The 16,434-nt window shown below is 57.7% G+C and overlaps 1 protein-coding gene across 2 annotated transcripts; it reads left to right on the top strand.

The window, feature by feature from the left end:
* The first annotated feature begins 874 nt into the window (after positions 1–874).
* On the top strand, positions 875–16,187 carry GRK6 (G protein-coupled receptor kinase 6). Of its 2 annotated transcripts, none has more exons than XM_030284321.4 (16): positions 875–1,018; positions 3,898–3,993; positions 6,466–6,578; positions 6,884–6,961; positions 7,163–7,263; positions 8,479–8,571; positions 8,856–8,919; positions 9,513–9,653; positions 10,316–10,506; positions 11,265–11,302; positions 11,440–11,529; positions 11,616–11,824; positions 12,459–12,596; positions 12,824–12,961; positions 13,101–13,235; positions 14,763–16,187. In XM_030284321.4, the coding sequence occupies exons 1-16, from the start codon at positions 967–969 to the stop codon at positions 14,811–14,813; spliced, it is 1,728 nt and encodes a 575-aa protein (XP_030140181.1). In that variant the 5' UTR covers positions 875–966; the 3' UTR covers positions 14,814–16,187. The 2 variants fall into 2 exon arrangements, with proteins under 2 accessions (XP_030140181.1, XP_030140183.1); XM_030284323.4 differs by having other exon boundaries at positions 14,013–16,187.
* Positions 16,188–16,434: the final 247 nt, after the last annotated feature.

Below are 16,434 nucleotides of genomic sequence, written 5' to 3'. Positions count from 1 at the left end.
TGCTCACACAGGGAAACCAGTGACTGGGGATCAGGTGGGGAGAGGTTCCCATAGCACAGCTTTTCTTCAGACAGGGTAACGCTGCTGCTCATTTTGGTATAAGTTAAAAATAATGTTTTTTAGAGAGAACAATTGGTGTTAAGCAACTGGCGGAAGCTCAAACACCAGAACAGCACATGAGCTGTCAGGGTCAGATGCTCCGAGGGATAACAAAACCCAAACCTCCACGGCAGCGGTGACCAGGGAAACGGGGCTCAGCACCGGAGCTTGGGTCACCCACCCGGTGACCGGGATTGACCGAGACACGGCGGAAACACGCGTGGCTGCTCAGACTTTATTGAGGCTCCCCTAAACACGTAACTGGCTCTGCCAGGAGAGCACAGGACACGGCGGAGACACGGCGGCCCGAGGGACCGCGGCCGGTACACTCCCAGCTCCCCGCGACCGGGAAACCCTCACAGCGGCCACTGAGCCACAGCGCTTATTTATACTCAACAGCTCGGCCCCACCCACCACACACCGACCTATCACGACCGCTCTGCGGCTGAGTGGCGGCTCCACAGCCCAATCAGATGGCGCGGGAGGCTGGGCACCCTGTATGGGCGTCCTTGACTGTCTCCCAATCCGTTCGCGGCGCCCCCTGAGTGACATCTCGCCCTCCAATCAGCGCCCGTTCCCTCGTCCCGGCAGCGCTCCGCCGATGGCCGCCGCATGACGTCACTGCTCTAAGCCCGCCCCACTCTCCGCACCTCGCGGGGCCAACTGGAGGGCGGTGGGGCTGCGGAGGGGCGGGGCTTTCCGAGGGGACGGGCCAATGGGAGCGCGGCGCGGGAGGAGCGAGGGCAGGCATTGGCCGGGCGGGGCGCGGGGGGCGGGGCCCGGCGGCGGCGGCGGCGGCGGGGGGCGGCGGGCGCGGGCCGAGCGCGGCGAGCGGAGCCGGCGGGAGGCGGCGGCGCCCGCGGGCCCATGGAGCTGGAGAACATCGTCGCCAACACCGTCCTGCTCAAGGCCCGCGAAGGTGAGCGGCACTGGGCACTGGAGTTGGCAGGGCGGCAGGCCCCGCTGGTGCCGCCCCGGGGCTCGGCCGGGGCGGTCCCTCCCGGGGCATCGCGGCCTTGGCGGGGAGCGGGGAGGTGGCGGTGAGAGCCGGGCACAGGCATTCAGCTCTCCCGTCCGGTGCTGTGCTCGCTCTGAGGGTGCTGAGCTCCCTCCCGGGCGGCCTCTCCGGTGCAGATCCGCGTCCCGCCTTGCCCGCTCCAGGCGCTGCTCCGGCACGGCGGGGACCGGCAGCTCTGGGTACCGTAAGAGGAGAAAAAAAGTTTATTTCAGTCCGGTAAACTGCTGCTTCCCACACACGGGCCGATCCCGAAAGTGCGGCGGGGAGCCCCACCCGTCCACCGCCTCCACCGCAGCCCCGGCCCCATCCGCGGGGCTCCCGGAGCTCCGGGGCCGAATTCCGGCCCCCCGTGCGGGATGCAGCCCGGCAGCAGCGCGGCTGCCCTAAGGTGCGTGAGAGCTGCGTGGAGAAGCCTCAGGAGGGGATGGGGAGTCTGCCGCAGGAACCTGGTCCTTTGCACAGAAGATCCGCTTCAGCCAGGCATGGATGAGTTCAGTAAATCACGTATGTGGTGGGGAACTACAGCCCTCCCTTGCCCCCTTGGTGTGCAGTTGGCCAGACCGAGCCATCCTGGAGCCTGAGAGACCCGCTGAAATCCAGTTAGAGGGCTTTGGAGATTAGATTTGTTGGAGCAAAAAGCAGGGAAATTAAATTTGCACGGGCAGGAACATTTCCAAGCTGCTTGAAAACCAGGCTAAGTGTAAGTACTCCTGGCACAGTGACCGCGGTGGACCATGACGTTCGGGTTCCTGATGGCAAGGTTTGGTTCAAAACCGAGCAGCAGGGTTTGTGACCTCCAGGCACGAGGCCCAGCTTCACACGGAGTGACCCAGAGACTGGCTCCTGTTGTGCCCTTGGGGAATGGAGTTTTGGCACTGATGAAGCACGAGCTGCTGGACACGGCTGCTGCTCCTGGTGCTCCAGTTTGCAGGCAGAAACAGCCCCGTGTCCCACTTGTGCCAGGTGGTTCTTGGGCTGTGGGAGCCACAGGTTTCCATGCTGCCTGTCCGTGGCTCTCCCACCTGTGGCTGAGTGGTGGCCACTGGGGTAAGCTCAGACAGCTTCTGTGACAGGACAGAGCTGCTTTGCAGGCCAGAACCAACATAGCTGGGTACTTAGCTCCAGCCTAGCCTTTTTGTAGCTTCCTAGGTTGGTGTGGGAGTGCAGAGCTGAGCTGGAATGTGCTATGGGGCTGCTGGCAGCCACCTTCAGCTGCTGCCACAGCACAGCCATGCCCTATGTTTGGTGTGGCCCAGGGAAGGTGAAGGATCCTTGTCCCCCTTGCCCTGAGAGAGGGACAACAGACCAGCTCTCATCCACCACCCTGCTCCTGGTGACCTCTGGGTGGAAGCAGCCCATCCCTTGCCCCATGCCCAAGCCAGGGGTGCTGGGAGGTGTCTGTGCAGGAGCCCAGCTCCCCGCTGGACTCTCGGCAGTGCTGGGAGGGCGAGGGAGAACCGCGCGTGAAGGGCGCTGGAACCTCCTTTCAAAGCAAACAACTCAAGGAAATGCAAACTCTGGGTGCTGTGGGGCTTTGCTCTGCCTTTCCTTGAGCTCTCTTGGGGTGAGGACGGCCTGTCCTCCCCTGCCCTCTTTTCGCTACCCCCATCCGCTTCATTGTGGCTGACAAGAAGGTGTCTGCGCCGCTGGTTTCTTCCAGCCCTGCTTACCCTTGAGTCACTTCCTTCCTGAGTTTGTACAATCGTGCGGCCCAGCTGCTGCTGCGGGGCAGATGCAGGGCAGGGACCCACGGCATGCCAGGGGCTCGGATGTGGGGCTGGCACCACATCAGGCTGACCAGGATGGCCCCATCCCACCTGGTTCTCCTGCGGCGCCGGGTGCCAGGGGGCTGTGTCTAGGGTTTGGGGCTGAACTGCATCTGCAGTGGAGGAAAGTGTGATGAGTGTTTCTCAAGAGCTGATAAATTATGTTCAACCCCTGTGTGATTTCAGAAGGCCGGGCCTTGGGCCCGACTCTTGGCCCGACCACTTTGGCAGGGTGATTTAATGGATTTCCAAAGAGAGGTGGGAAATTGTGTGTGTTGGCACTGGGAAGGCAATCCCTGGAGGTTGGCTGATCACAGCAATCGTACTTAGTGCTTGCTATGATGTAAATTTTTTGGTCTATCTAGAAGCTTTCCCACCCTCTCCTACAGCACTGGGCATTTACTCCAGCAGCTGAAGCTGGAATAAAACCTGGGTTTTGGATCTGGATTTTCTGAGGCTGGCTTATCTCTGGAGAATGTTGGGAGTGTCCCCACTTCACAGGTGGGAAACTGAAGCGATGAGCCCCAGGCAATACAGCGAGTTGTCTGTGGAGCCAGGATTAGAGCAGGAATTCCTGTCTCCCAGCTTCATGTCCTCCCTCTGAGAGCCCCTCCCTGGAGTAAGCAATCAATCTGGAATGAGTAGGTGGCATGAACGTCTTTACTGGGGCTGGAAGAGTTTCACACCAAGCAAGGCATGGCCTGGAGAGATGATTAGTTATGCTGAGGAGCTAGGGACAGGCCTGGGAGCCAAGAACTGCTGTGGTGCTGGACGCTCCTGCCCTTGCTGGGATTCTCCCATCATGAAAAGTCTTCAAGTTCTTGTTTGGGATTTGTTCAGCAGCCATTGATTGGTCTGTCCATTTCCAATGAGGGCTCCAACACTTTTGTCCCACCAGGAGATGGTGGTACCACTTCGGTCTTGTTTTCCTTGCCTGGACTTAGAGACAAGGCCAGGGTGCAGTCACACACCTTTGCTTCCTGACTCATGGTATTGATTTTGTATGCCCTGCAGGTGGTGGAGGAAACCGGAAAGGCAAGAGCAAGAAATGGCGCCAGATGCTGCAGTTCCCCCACATCAGCCTCTGCGAGGACCTTCGGCAAAGCCTGGGTGAGCTGCAGGGCTCGCTGGGAGTCGTGCACCCCAAGCTGAGTGTCAGGGACATTCAACAGGGCAAATCCCAGCCAGGATTACTCGGAGTTCAGGGTGTAGGGAAGAAATAATGGGTAGGTAAGTGGCTGATGATGTAGCCACACTCCTGCAAGGCTGTGATGAGCTTCTGTGTGCAAATAGACCTGCTCCACACTGCAGAGTTTTGGAGTGTCACTCTGGGGTGCCTTTGTAAAAACAGCAAAGGTCCTGCTAACCTTCTCTGTTCTCCCTGGCTGGATTCAGCTCAGATCCACAGACCTCAGCTTCTAACATTCAAGCAGTAGCTCTTGCCAGGCAAACTGGGTTCTCGCTGTGTGGAGTAGATGAGAACTGGCACTGAGCAGGGCTTGGCCTGTCATTTTCATTCTGTACTTTGTACTCTTCATGGTTTTAATGTTGTTTGTGCAGCAGGCTTGGTCCTGAGATCATGTGAAATTGTTTTGGGGCACAGAGGGTGCAAGTGCTTTGCTTCCTGGGAAGAGGAGAGGTTGTTTAAGTTTTCAATCCGGATTCGGCTGCCACCTGGAGAGTGGCACAGCGCTGGCCTTGTTTCAGATCAGGTGTTGCTGAAACGAATGGGTTTGGGAGGTTTCTGCAGCTCAAATTCCCAGTTCTTCCCTGCCCAGGTTTTCCAGTCCTGGCAGTCCTTTGGGCCCCGTGGAACTGTAGTACTTGGAGAAACTCAACCTCACTCATCCATACTGTAACCCTCAAGTTCACAGCAGCCCAGTGCAGGCTGTCCCCACCTCCCTCTGCCACACAACCCGTGCACCATCTGTCAGGGCTGGCTTCACAGCCAGATGTGACTGCATGGTGACTCCAGCCTTGGATTTGCTGCTGGCTGCCTCTCTGGAGCAAGGTCTGAGGGCTGAACAGGGCTCTGACTTGGTCTGTCCTTGGAACTCCCATCTTGGCCATCCAAACCCCTTCTGCTTCTTTGACTTGCAATGCCCTCAGCAGAGCTTTCCCCCAGCTTTTTACCCTCCTGTGCCTGGAGCCACCCTTCCTGTGGCTGTCATGATGTTTTCCAGCACTGAACTTCACCCATTTGCCAGCGTTGAGTGCTGGTAGTCTCTGTGTACTGCTCTCCTGGACAGTGACCTTGTGAAGATTTGGGAAGCAAGTCCCTCTCAGCCACTGGCTGTCACCACCCGTGTCTCACTTCCCCTCAGTGAGGCACGTGAGGAGTGTTCTGACCCAGGTGGCAGCAGCTTCTCTTGGTTTTCCCATGGGAGAGATGACCCCGTTCCTTGTGCTTGGGCACTCTTTGGCTGGGTGTCATTCTTTTCACCTCATAGCTTGCTGGAAAGACATTTCTTTCCCTATTCCAGAGTCTTGGCAGGACTGTGGGCACGGTGGGCTGGTTGCCCATTGCAGAATTAAGCCTTTTGTGCCCGAGACACAGGGAGTAACCTCGTGTGAGCCTGGGCAGTGACCAGGGCAGCTGAAAGCTTCTGATCTCGCCGACAGCAAATTCTGGTCCTCCCCAGCTGAAGGGAACTCCTTCCCCTGCAGACACAAGGAAACCGGCTGGTGCGGCGGAGCTGGTGAGGCCACCTCCTCCCCCACCACAGCCCGCCTGGCTCTGCACTCTCCTGCACCCTCAGGAAGCTGCAGCTTCCTCGGGAGAAACTGCTGCACAGGGAGGGGAAGGCTGGGAATGCCCAGGCTGGGATCCTCTGGGTGGCTGCACATCTGCTCTGCAGGCAGCCCGCAGCCCTCGGTGGCAGTGGCTGTCACAGAAATGTGTTCTGGCCTGCAATCAGACGTCTTATGAGTGGAAGGGGAGGAAAAAGGCAGAGAACTGGAAGTGCTCTGGATAGTCACAGGCGTTTGTGTGTGGGCTGCCAGAGTTCATTCATGGGTAGGAGGAATCTGCAAGAGTTGTTGTACAAGCAAGTGGCTGTCCCAAGGAGAGGGGAGTTCTGACTGCTGTGTGTACATCAGCAAGGCATCTGTGGGAATGGTGCCTCCCATTTTGATGCTGCTGCTTCCATCAGGGCTTTTGGGAACACAATTGGTTTGAAGGAGTCATCAGAACAACTCTTGGCCTGGAAGATCTGCCTTGAGATAAGCTTGGTGTGTTCCTCATGTTCCAAGGAAAGTTGTGTGTCTGGAGTAGTTGGTCAATCTCTATGGAGAGAGGAGAGAGCCTTTAGGCAAGCAGCTGGTATGGAGGCCCTTTGCTAGGAATACGAGGTTCAGGCTGAGCAGAGCAGCAGGTCAATCCTCTTTCAGGGAAGAGGGCCTTCCACAGGGGAATGTCAAACCTTGGCAGTGTCCCTTGTCCCACTGGGTGCACTTCACTCTCCTGGGAGTCTCGGGCTGGTGGGACCTGTCAGCAGCCCAGCTGAGGAGTCACAGTCACTGCTCCCTGGGCTGGGACTGCTCATTAGGGATCTGGCAGGGTGACCTTCTCCTTGTTTGCAGAGCGGGACTACCACAGCCTGTGCGAGAAGCAGCCCATCGGGCACATGCTCTTCCGGCAGTTCTGCGAGACGCGCCCCGAGCTCTCACGCTGCGTCAAGTTCCTGGATGCTGTGGTAAGAGCAAAGCCCAGCAGGCTTCACTGGGAGAGGCAGGGATGTTCCTGACACCCTGGGCACAAACTGGTTGGCTGGGTGCTCCAGCAGGTACTTCTGGGCACATAGGGTTTTCCTGTAGGAAAAATCTGTGAGTCGAAGCCCAGATAGGGCTGGGCCTTTGCTTAGGGAGATGTTTGCTGGAGATCTGGTTTTCAAGGAAAGCATGGGTAACTTTGGGCAGAGGGTGTTGCTGCTCCACAGCTATTGCCCAGTAGCAAGGCTGGGTTGCTGGCTGGAGCTGCCCCTCACACTGCTCTCTCCAGGCAGGGTACGAAGTGGCTCCAGATGAGAAGAGGAAGGAATGTGGGCAGCACCTGATTGAAAAGTACTTGAAGCCAAACGTGAGTAAGAGGGTTGTGTTTGCTGCCTGCAAGGATAGAACAGCTGGAGAGCCAACAGCTGACATTGCCCATATCCTGCCACAGCCAGCATGCTGAGCCACCACACCACCTCACAAGCTGCCACACTGCTTTGTCCACTGACCCTAAAGCAGGACCCTTGCGCTCTGCTCCCTGTGTCTGACTCCATCCCTTTGTCCCCAGAGTGAGGACCACGTGCCTGAAGTTCCCTCACCACTGGTGGATGCCTGTTGTGAGAGGCTGGAGCAGGAACCTTCCAAGGAGCTCTTCAAGGAATGCACTAAGTAAGTTGGAGGGCTGGGCTGTGCAGATCATCGCCCATGGCACGGGGATGATCTGCAGCTGACTCACCTTGTCCCTCATGGTCCCTTCCTCTGGGAGAGTGAGAGCTGCTGCTAAGGCTGGGGCCTGGGGAGTTTTGGGCCAGCAGTTTGCAACCCAGTTCCAGGAAAGCAAGCACAAGGATATCTTGTGCTCTGGGAGCCACGAGCTGCTGCAGAAATCTCCGTGAGTCCTCCCAGTCGGAGTTGCCATTTGGGAAGATCCTGTACCAATGCTATTCCCAGTTTGTGCCAGGACCTCGTAGGCTCCTGCTGAGCTGAGCCCATAGATGCATTCTGTGCCAGCTGTCCTGCCTGCTGCAGAAGTGGCTGTTGTGGTTGGGTTACTCTGGCTGTTGCTGCAGGGGTCTAAGGTCACCTCTGTTCCCATCACAGAAGCAGTGGCCAAGGTCCCGGCTCCGGGTGTGAAGCGGAAGCTCTTGGGCAAACTGGGCTTGCAGCCTCACCCCTCCCTGCACAGTAGCTGGAGTGTGTTGCCTAACTGAGTGCAGGGCTGTGGCAACACATCTGCTGCAGTCTTCTGGGGAGCGTTAGCTGCGTGTGTGGTAACCAGTGTCGTGTCTGAATGCAGAGCCTCCGGGCTGGGCCCTGCCTGCTCTTGGCAAGCTCTGAAAGGGGAGAGCCCATCCGCTCCTCCTTGATGCGTGTTTCCAGTCTAGACACTGTGTCTAAGGCTCCTCACTCCGCTGGGCAGCCCTGGCACTGCTCTCCAAGGCAGTTAGCTCGTTGGAGCAGGATCCCCTGTGGCCTTTTGTGCTGGATATTCATCGGATAGTGAACAGCTCAACGCCTGGTGCTAAATGGTGCTAGCAGCTGATTACAGCCTGTGTGCACGTTTGCCCTGTGAGCAGAGGGGCAATTGCAGAGTTCCATTGTCCCCCTTTGTCCTGCAGCCCTGGCTGATGCCAAGAGGCCACAATCAGCAGTGCCAGCGGGGTCCCAGGGTGCTGCATTTGTCACAGTGGTGCCTCCAACGCGCCTTCCTTTTGCATCAGGCTCAGCATGGAGCGCGGCTTTCTGGGCCAGGGCTGTGTGGGTGATTCAGCACCAGGCTGGGTGAGGGATGGCAAAGTCTTTTGGGGCTGTTCACCTCCTCTTTCCTGGGGCTGCTGGGTTTTTCCAGCTCTCAGGGACCGTGCTGGCTCTGCTCTCTCCTAGGCTTATTCACGACTACCTGAGCGTGGCTCCCTTTGCCGACTACCTCGACAGCTTGTACTTCAACCGCTTCCTGCAGTGGAAATGGCTGGAACGGTAACGCTCCCCTCACCTCTGGGAAACCTGCACCCTCCTCACACAGCCTGCCTGAGGGGTCCCTGGGTCTCCTTCCCATTCTGGGCCCCGGAACGAGCCACAAGCCTGGCCTGTGCTGTCCCTCAGGGTCCTTTACTGGTACCAGCAGCATCCCCAGCCTTGCTTGCCTCCTGGGGAAGCAAGGCTGGGCTGAGCAGGGGTTTGGGGTGAGCCACAGTCTGTCAGGTCAGGGCATGGAGCTCTCTCATTGCTGACATCTCACTCTGGTTTCCTTTCCCTCACAGGCAGCCAGTGACCAAAAACACTTTCCGCCAGTACCGTGTGCTGGGTAAGGGCGGTTTTGGAGAGGTGAGTAACCACTGTTTCCTCTGCATTCAGGGTACCAGGCAGCCACTGTTCCCTGCTGCCAGAGGCAGACCTGGGTTGGCCATCAGGGTGCCCCCAGCTGCTCCAGCACCTGGAGGCAGGTGCTGCTGGCTGGGTGGGCTGTGGGGGCTCTGTGCTGAACTGTGTTTTGGGCCTCGTGTGGCCTGTCAGCTCTCCGTGAGAGGCAGGAGCTCATCTCTCTCCAGGTGCTGGAGGTGTGGGAGGTGCCGTGTGGGGTTGGTAGCATGAGCCCTGTGGTGCCTGCTGCTAGCTGGGCAGAGTCAGGTCAGTTCCCTGTGTCTCAACAGGGCAAACTGCACTCCTGAAAACTTCCTGCCAGGCTTCCATCTGTTTATGGAGTGGCCTTCTGTTTTCCTATGCACCAGCCGTGGTGCTATTAGAGGCATTACAGCTGGCTCCTGCTTCTCTGTAACATCTGGAGCTGTCACTGTTACCTGTGTCTTTGCTTTGACAATGAGCTTCTTTGCCTTCCTGTGCCTCTTCTTGAGGGCAGAACCTCGACCCCCACTCTGGAAATGGCAGTGGGAGAGTGCTGAGCCTTGTCCTCCCTCCAGGTGTGTGCCTGCCAAGTGCGTGCCACAGGGAAGATGTATGCCTGCAAGAAACTGGAGAAGAAACGGATCAAAAAGAGGAAGGGAGAAGCCATGGCCCTGAATGAAAAACAGATCCTGGAAAAAGTGAACAGTAGGTTTGTAGTAAGTACATAGGAATTGCTCTCACTTTGCTGCGATGCTGGATTCCTCCTCCAACCAGCCAGCCTGGCACCTCTGTGCTCCTCACCCGGTGTGCAGAGGCAGGAGGAGGCTCTGCCCATGGTGCAGGGTCCTGGTGGCTGCACATCTCTCACAAGGCTGGGGTCTGGCAGGACTTTCACTGCCTCCACAACATGCTGTAAAACAGCTCCAAACATCCATCTGGTTTTACAGGCACCTTTGTGACTTTTGGGGCACAAGTGAACAGTGAGAACTGTCTCTCCAGACAGTGGGGTGGGGAGAAGGCCAGCCCTGAGCTGTGTGACTGGGAGCTCTGCCTTGGTGCACTGAGGTGTGAAAAGCCTGAACATCCCTTTGCAGAGGGCTCATCAGATGCTGCCCCAGTGTTGCTGTTGAGTGCTGCCTGCCCGTGGGGGGAAGCAGCTTTGACTCAGGGAAAGTGTTCTCCCTGTTCAAGGAAAGCTGGGGGTGTGCTGGGACTGCTGGGCCATGTCCTCCCTGGGTTTGCACAGTTCCTCCTCTGCTGGCAAAGGCCTAGCCCTGAGCCTGTGAGTGTCTGCTTGGGTGGCAAAGTGTCCATGGGAGTGTGGGCACCTCCCTCTTCCAGCTGTGTCTTCTAACAGCCTTTCTGCCCTGAATTGCAGGTGAGCTTAGCCTATGCATATGAAACTAAAGATGCTCTCTGCCTAGTGCTGACCCTCATGAATGGAGGGGACCTCAAGTTCCATATCTACCACATGGGAGAGGCTGGTTTTGAGGAGCCCCGGGCAGCTTTCTATGCTGCTGAGATCTGCTGTGGCCTGGAGGACTTGCACCAGGAGAGGATAGTGTACAGGTGCGTGCTGCCTGGTCCCTGCTGGGAGAGCTTGTAGGGTCTGCAGCAGCAAAAGGGTTCCTGCTGCTCTTACCAGCCCAGCTGTGTCTGTCTGCTCAACAAAATAAGCTCAGACTTGAAAGCAGCACAGAGCTAAGTGAGAGGAATTGGGAACAGAAAGCTGATCTTGTGGGAGAAAGGGAGACCTTAGCTTGGCTTCCTTGTACTGGTAAATGATCGCCAAGAACAGGATGTGATCGTGCTGTGAATGTCTCAGGGCAGGCACTGAGCTCCCTGGGCAGTATTGACACTAGAACAAAGGAGGGTAGGCTGCCCCAACGTGCTCAAGAGCTGGGGAGGCGGGAAAACAAGTCGATTGACTGTACTCACAGGGGTGTGATGCAGTGTTAGTATAGGATGGCTAAACACTGGCCAGGAAGTCTCTTCTGGTCCTTCCTTGCCCTGGGGCAGGATAAGCAGAGAAGCTTCTGCTTCTTATGTGGCCTGCTTCATACTGAGTTCTGCACTTGCAAAGAGGGAACCATCCTCAGGCTCACTGCTGAGGGTTGAAGGTTGTTGTGTTCCACCTCTCTGCCCCAGAGGGGAGAGCTTGCAGGGTCAGCTCTGGGGCAGGAGGTGGGAGGAAGGTTATCTGTGTGCCCGAGGCAGGGGCATGGCATCCTAAAGTTGCTTATCTGTGACTTGTTGAGATGTGGCTGTTGCTTGTGTCCTTTGCTTTGACAACAGGCTTCTTGCTAATCAAGTCCCTTCCATCCTAGGGACCTGAAGCCAGAGAACATATTACTGGATGACCACGGTGAGTGCAGAGTCAAGAGGAGCCGTGAGCCTGAGTTTTTTCTTACCCTGCTTGAACCAGGGTTACCCTGTGTTTTTGGCAGCTTCAAACACTGCCCCCCGACTTTCTCCTGTTAACTTGTCCCCTCCTCTATGCAGGTCACATCCGTATCTCAGACCTGGGACTAGCTGTGCATGTGCCAGAGGGCCAAACAATCAAGGGCCGTGTGGGGACAGTTGGCTACATGGGTAAGTGACCCTGGTTTAGGCAAAAAGTGGTTCAAGAGATGTGCTCTCCCTGCCCTCACACATCCCTCACCCCTGCTCCTCTGCAGCTCCCGAGGTGGTGAAGAACGAGCGCTACACGTTCAGCCCGGACTGGTGGGCTCTGGGCTGCCTGGTGTACGAGATGATCGAGGGCCAGTCCCCCTTCCAGCAGCGCAAGAAGAAGATCAAGCGGGAGGAGGTGGAGCGGTTGGTGAAGGAAGTGCAGGAGGAGTACTCGGAGAAGTTCTCGCCCTGTGCCCGCTCCCTCTGCAGCATGGTACGGCTGTGCAGCCCTGTCCCTTCACTCCCACTGCACCATGGTACAGCTGTGCAGCCCTGTCCCTTCACTCCCACTGCATCGTGGCACAGCTGTGCAGCCCTGTCCCTTCATCCCACTGTGGTACAGCTGTGCAGCCCTGTCCCTTCACTCCCACTGGTACAGCTGTGCAGCCCTGTCCCTTCACTCCCACTGTGGTACAGCTGTGCAGCCCTGTCCCTTCACTCCCACTGGTACAGCTGTGCAGCCCTGTCCCTTCACTCCCACTGTGGTACAGCTGTGCAGCCCTGTCCCTTCACTCCCACTGTGGTACAGCTGTGCAGCCCTGTCCCTTCATCCCACTGCACCGTGGTACAGCTGTGCAGCCCTGTCCCTTCACTCCCTCTGCAGTACTCCTGTGCAGCCCTGTCCCTTCACTCCCACCACTCCTGTGCATGCAGCAGCAGAACACCAGGGCTGCTCCGTGCAGAGGTGACACCCAGCTTCCCTTGTTTCTGATAAGGCAGCACAGGAGGATTCAAAGTGCCTTCATTCCTTGCCCAACTGCCTAGCAGGCCTGTGCTCTCCCTAGAACACACTGCAGGAACCCAGGGCTGCTCCTTCACTCAGGACATTGATTTCCTTTCTGTCACAGCTCCTGTGCAAAGACCCCTTGGAGCGCCTGGGGTGCCGAGGAGCTGGGGCCAAGGAGGTGAAGGAACACCCTCTCTTCAAGCACCTCAACTTCAGGAGGCTGGAAGCAGGCATGCTGGACCCTCCCTTCAAGCCTGATGTAAGTGCCCATCTGGTCCTGACCTTTCCAGTCACTGCTGCTGTCAAGGGAAGAGGGAGCCCTGGCGTGGGGAGATGGGCCCATCCCCTTCCCTGGAACTGGCAGAACAGGGCTCCAGCAAGCTCTGGGCTGCAGGGAGAGGTGGCCTTGGCTTAGCCACAAGCAACAGTTGGAGGTGGTGGCATCAAGGTGGAGCCTGGCATTAGAGCAATCTTTGTGCTGCATAGCCCCAGGCCATCTACTGCAAGGATGTTCTGGACATCGAGCAGTTCTCCACGGTGAAAGGAGTGGAGCTGGAGCCCACAGACAACGACTTTTACCAGAAGTTTGCTACAGGAAGTGTGCCCATTCCTTGGCAGAACGAGGTGGGTCTTTGCTCCTGCTTGTGCCCACCATGGCCGAGGGCACTGTCGCTGTGCTGTCCCCACTGCTCTCATGCTCTGCTGGGCCCTCAGTGATGGGCTCCATGTGGCACTTGCTGCAGCATTCTTTTCCCTCTTCCAGATGATCGAGACAGAGTGTTTTAAGGAGCTGAATGTCTTTAGCACAGATGGCACAGTGCCCCCAGACCTGGACTGGAAAGGGCAGCCTTCTCCACAGCCCAAAAAAGGGTTACTCCAGCGCTTGTTCAGCAGACAGGTAAGGGTTTGCCCAGCATTTCCTCCCCAGCCAGTCTCCCAGCAGCAGTGACCCTGCTCCTGCCTGTGCCAGGGGGGTGGGCACGAGAGGGCAGCGAGCAGTCTCCCCTAGGTTGGGTGGCCAGACCCTAGAGCTTTCAGAGGCACCCGTGCAAGGCTGCAGGGAGCCAGCCCTTGCCTGGCTGGCACTCCCAATGCTGGGAGAGTCAAGGGGGCTGGAAAGGAGTGCCCTGGCTAAGCATGCTGGAATCACCCAGGCAGAGAGGGATGCTGAAGACCCTAAAATACTAAATTATCTTCCTTCATACATGAATAATACCATCCCTGAACAAGTCCTTCTTCTTGGAAAGGGCTGTCTGGGCTCCCCAGAGCACTTCTGCCAGATCTTGAGCCAGGCAGAGAGCAGCTCTTTTGAGGCATGAGGAGAAGAGAAACATCTTGCAGCCACTGTGGGCTTGCTTGTCTGCCTGTTTCCTCTGCCTGGGACAGTCTTTGCCTTCTTTCCAGGCCTGGCAGAGCCTGGGCTGCTGCCTCTCAGCAGCTGTGTGCAGCTGTAGGACTCCAGCATGGTTGGCTCTGGACCCACTCAGCCACCTGGTGCTGACTCCTGCTCCTTGGCAAGCTCTGAGTTGTGCTGTGCAGTTCAGTGGGCTGCCCTAGCCAGAGCCAGCTCTGGGGATACCCAGCCCTTCCCAAGGCAGCCAGGACCTGCCAGAGGATGGGCAGCTGTTTGTAGAAAGGGTTGAGCTGTGATTTCCCACGTGTTTTCTCTTTCCAGAGGTGAGCAGTCACTCCTGGCTGCTCTGCTCAGGGAAATACCCGGTGGCCCACGGACATGGCAAGATCTGGGAAAGAGGAGTGTTATCCTTCAGTGCCTATTCCCTTCCCCTGGCAGAGCACAACCTGCTTGTTGTTCTAACTGCCCCCTGAGCCACTAATCCAGCATCCCTGCTCTTGCTGCCTTTGTGGGGGAGGCCTTGCCCTCAGCTTGAGCCGAAGTTGCCCCTGCACTGCCGCCGCTGGGAGTTCTGCTCCCAGGGGGCTGTGGGAAGTGTCCTTCACTCCTTTCCAGATGTCGGGGACACACAGAAGGGTTGAGAAACTGTGAAGGGTTTGGCATTGCCCCATGCTCATTCTCCCATTTCAGCAAAAAGGGCTTCAGCTGCTCTGGTGGGCAGCTGAGCCCTGAGCGGGGCCGAGCGTCTGTGCTGGCACTGAGCTTGTGTCCCTGGGTGGCTGCAGTCCCTGGAGCCCAGCTTCCTCACAGCTTCTGAGCTAGCCAGCTGTGTGCTCACCAGTCTGTCTGCCAGGGGCTGACCTCCAGATGCAGCTGGACTGTTCTCTGCAGTCTGGGGGTCCCATCCTGCCCCTTGCCTCCATGTAATTCTCCCGCACACAGGCTGGGAGGGAACCTTGCCCATCCCTGCCAGAGGGCAGCTGTAGGCTGGGTTGTGTGACCGTGCTCACCCTCTGCTTGCTGTGCTCCTCTCTCCCTCCCTCCTCCCTCTCCTTGCCCTTCTGACTTCAGGACTGTTGTGGAAACTGCAGCGACAGCGAGGAAGAGCCCACCCGGCTGTAGGGCACAGCTTGTTCTCCAGCCTCTGGGACCCTCTTGCCTCTCCTGAGTGCCCAGCCTGAAGGACACAGTCGCAGTGGCCCCACAAGGTGGATTTGTTTACAGTTTTATATGTCTGTATGTGAAGACTGTGAGGAAGATTCCAAGGCTGGCAGCCGCACACGGCTCGGGTTGAGGTGCCTCTGACCACGGGCAAGCCCTGAGACAAACCCGGACACTTCCAAATCTGCCACTTGGGATGGTGCTGGTGCTGCTGCCGCTCCTGTCCCAGGCCCAGGGTGGGAGGGAGGGATCGTGCCGGCATGGGCCGAGGCCAGGCTGGAGCAGCTCTGCTGACACATTCCACGGTGCCCAAGCGGCACCGCAGGTTTGATGTATATTTATATATGTTGGTCTGTACATATCACATGTTGGATTTTAGTCTATGGGTGGGGGCCTGCGCTGCCCCCACCCTGTCACAGGCACAAATGTCCTCCTATGGGAGGAGTGACGGTCCCAGCTTTGTTCCAGGGAGTCCTGGACAGAGGCCTTCTGTGCCTTGAGGTGTCTAAATCATCTTTCCTGGACCTTTCTGGCCATGCTGAGGTGTCCTGGCTCCAGCGGAGTCCATTGCTCAGCCTCGAGGCGCAGGAAAGTGCTGTGCCAAAGCGTCTCCCATTGCGTCCTGGCAGCAGAACGTCACTGCCTTGTCCTCGTGTCCCTGTCTGCTGGAGCCTGCTGCCTCCTGCCTCGTCTCACACGTGCTGCCAGCTCCAGTGAGCTGATTCCGAGCCCCTCTCCAGACCACAGGCACAGCTGGACACAGCCACTCCCGGGCACCTGCTGCTGCTGTGGCCAAAGGGTTGGTCTGATCCTGGCACGCTGCAGGATAGTGGCAGTGCAGTTCCACCAGCTCTGGACCTGTGCATCCCAGAGATGCGCCCGTCCCCAGGCCCAGCTCAGTGGTGGAGGAGCAGACACAAAGGACCCTGCTCTCAGGGAGCAAAGCTGTGATAAAGGGAATGTCCCTTCCCAGGGTCATGTGAAGCAGTGACCCAAAAGTGAGTGGGCTGGGACCAGCTTCTTGTGTGTCCCCAGGGGCTCTGGGGGGCCAGCACAGCTCCTGCACCTACAGGCAGGAGCCTTCTGTGGGGAGCAGCGTGGGGATCAGCCCACCTCTCCATCCAGCTTGTCCTGTCCCCTCTTGTGTACACTTGTCCCAGCTGTGTCCTGAGCAATAACTTGTCCCTTCTGTGTGTGTGTGTGCACACGTGTGTGTGTGTGCTGCTGCCTCTGCTCATTCTGAGCCAGGCCCCCCGGGGGGGCTGAGCACCTACTTGGACCTGTGGTATCATTTGCTTGCCTTGCACTAAAGTTGGAGAGTATTTAAATTTTTAACCTTTTGTTAAGTGTAAAGATTTGCTGTGCCTTGTATTGCTCTCGTGTCATGGGGAGCCTGATCCAGGCGATACAGGGTTGGTGGCTGTAAGAAGGGAGTGGGGACCTCATTTCTGGTCTGCCATGGGCTGTGCTGGTGCTCCTGTCCTGCAAGGAAGGGCTGGGGTTGCTCTCCAGGGCAAAAAGGCTGATGCTGGCTGAGCCCTGAGTATCACAGATGACCCTCAGTGTCTTTGCTGCAGATTTT

Source organism: Taeniopygia guttata, chromosome 13 (assembly GCF_048771995.1).
Source record: "Taeniopygia guttata chromosome 13, bTaeGut7.mat, whole genome shotgun sequence".
NCBI lineage: Eukaryota > Metazoa > Chordata > Aves > Passeriformes > Estrildidae > Taeniopygia > Taeniopygia guttata.
This window is presented reverse-complemented; position numbering and strand designations above follow the sequence as displayed.